A 509-nucleotide genomic window follows, 5' to 3' on the forward strand; every position below is an offset into this window, starting at 1 on the left:
TTTATAATTTTTTTTTTTTTTAATTTGCTATAGAAACCCCAACAAAATGGGCGGGCACAGTTGCAGTAAAAGCTTGCTTTCCGATGAGGTGAAAACTAAGAGAGCTAAAAACAAGACAGGACAGGACAGGACATGCTAACCTCATTTCAAAATCTGTTTTTTTCGGATACAAAGTTTGGCACATAAATTAGCTCAATGTAAAAGGGTTGTTGTAGCTTACAGGACGGGGGATGGATGATCTCATACAACTCGCTCATCACATGGAAAAATTATGCCTTCCGCCCATCCACCTTTCTCCAAATTCATTCCATCTTGCTTCCTTTATCACATTCACCGTCATCTTCGGATGAACTAACAGTTTTCGACTCGTCAAACTCTAACAGCTGCATGAAAACATAACAAGAAAAACCAAATTTGAATCAACCAAATCCAGTGCAATTCAATATGATGAGCTGAATTATCAGAATCAGTATGTTTTTCTTTTATTCTTTTGGGGGGGGGGGGGGGGG

General features: G+C 38.9%; 1 protein-coding gene across 1 annotated transcript in view; it reads right to left on the reverse strand.

Moving 5' to 3' along the window:
- Nucleotides 1-509, reverse strand: part of LOC111446677 (signal peptide peptidase-like) — a 4,677-nt gene continuing 4,168 nt past the window's right edge. Inside the window, exon 12 of the mRNA XM_023085592.1 lies at nt 1-383. Within this exon, the coding sequence (XP_022941360.1) occupies nt 303-383 (81 nt within the window). The 3' untranslated portion in view covers nt 1-302. The remainder of the gene's footprint in view (nt 384-509) is intronic.

This window comes from Cucurbita moschata, unplaced genomic scaffold (genome assembly GCF_002738365.1).
Source record: "Cucurbita moschata cultivar Rifu unplaced genomic scaffold, Cmos_1.0 Cmo_Scf00008, whole genome shotgun sequence".
In the NCBI taxonomy this organism is placed as follows: domain Eukaryota; kingdom Viridiplantae; phylum Streptophyta; class Magnoliopsida; order Cucurbitales; family Cucurbitaceae; genus Cucurbita; species Cucurbita moschata.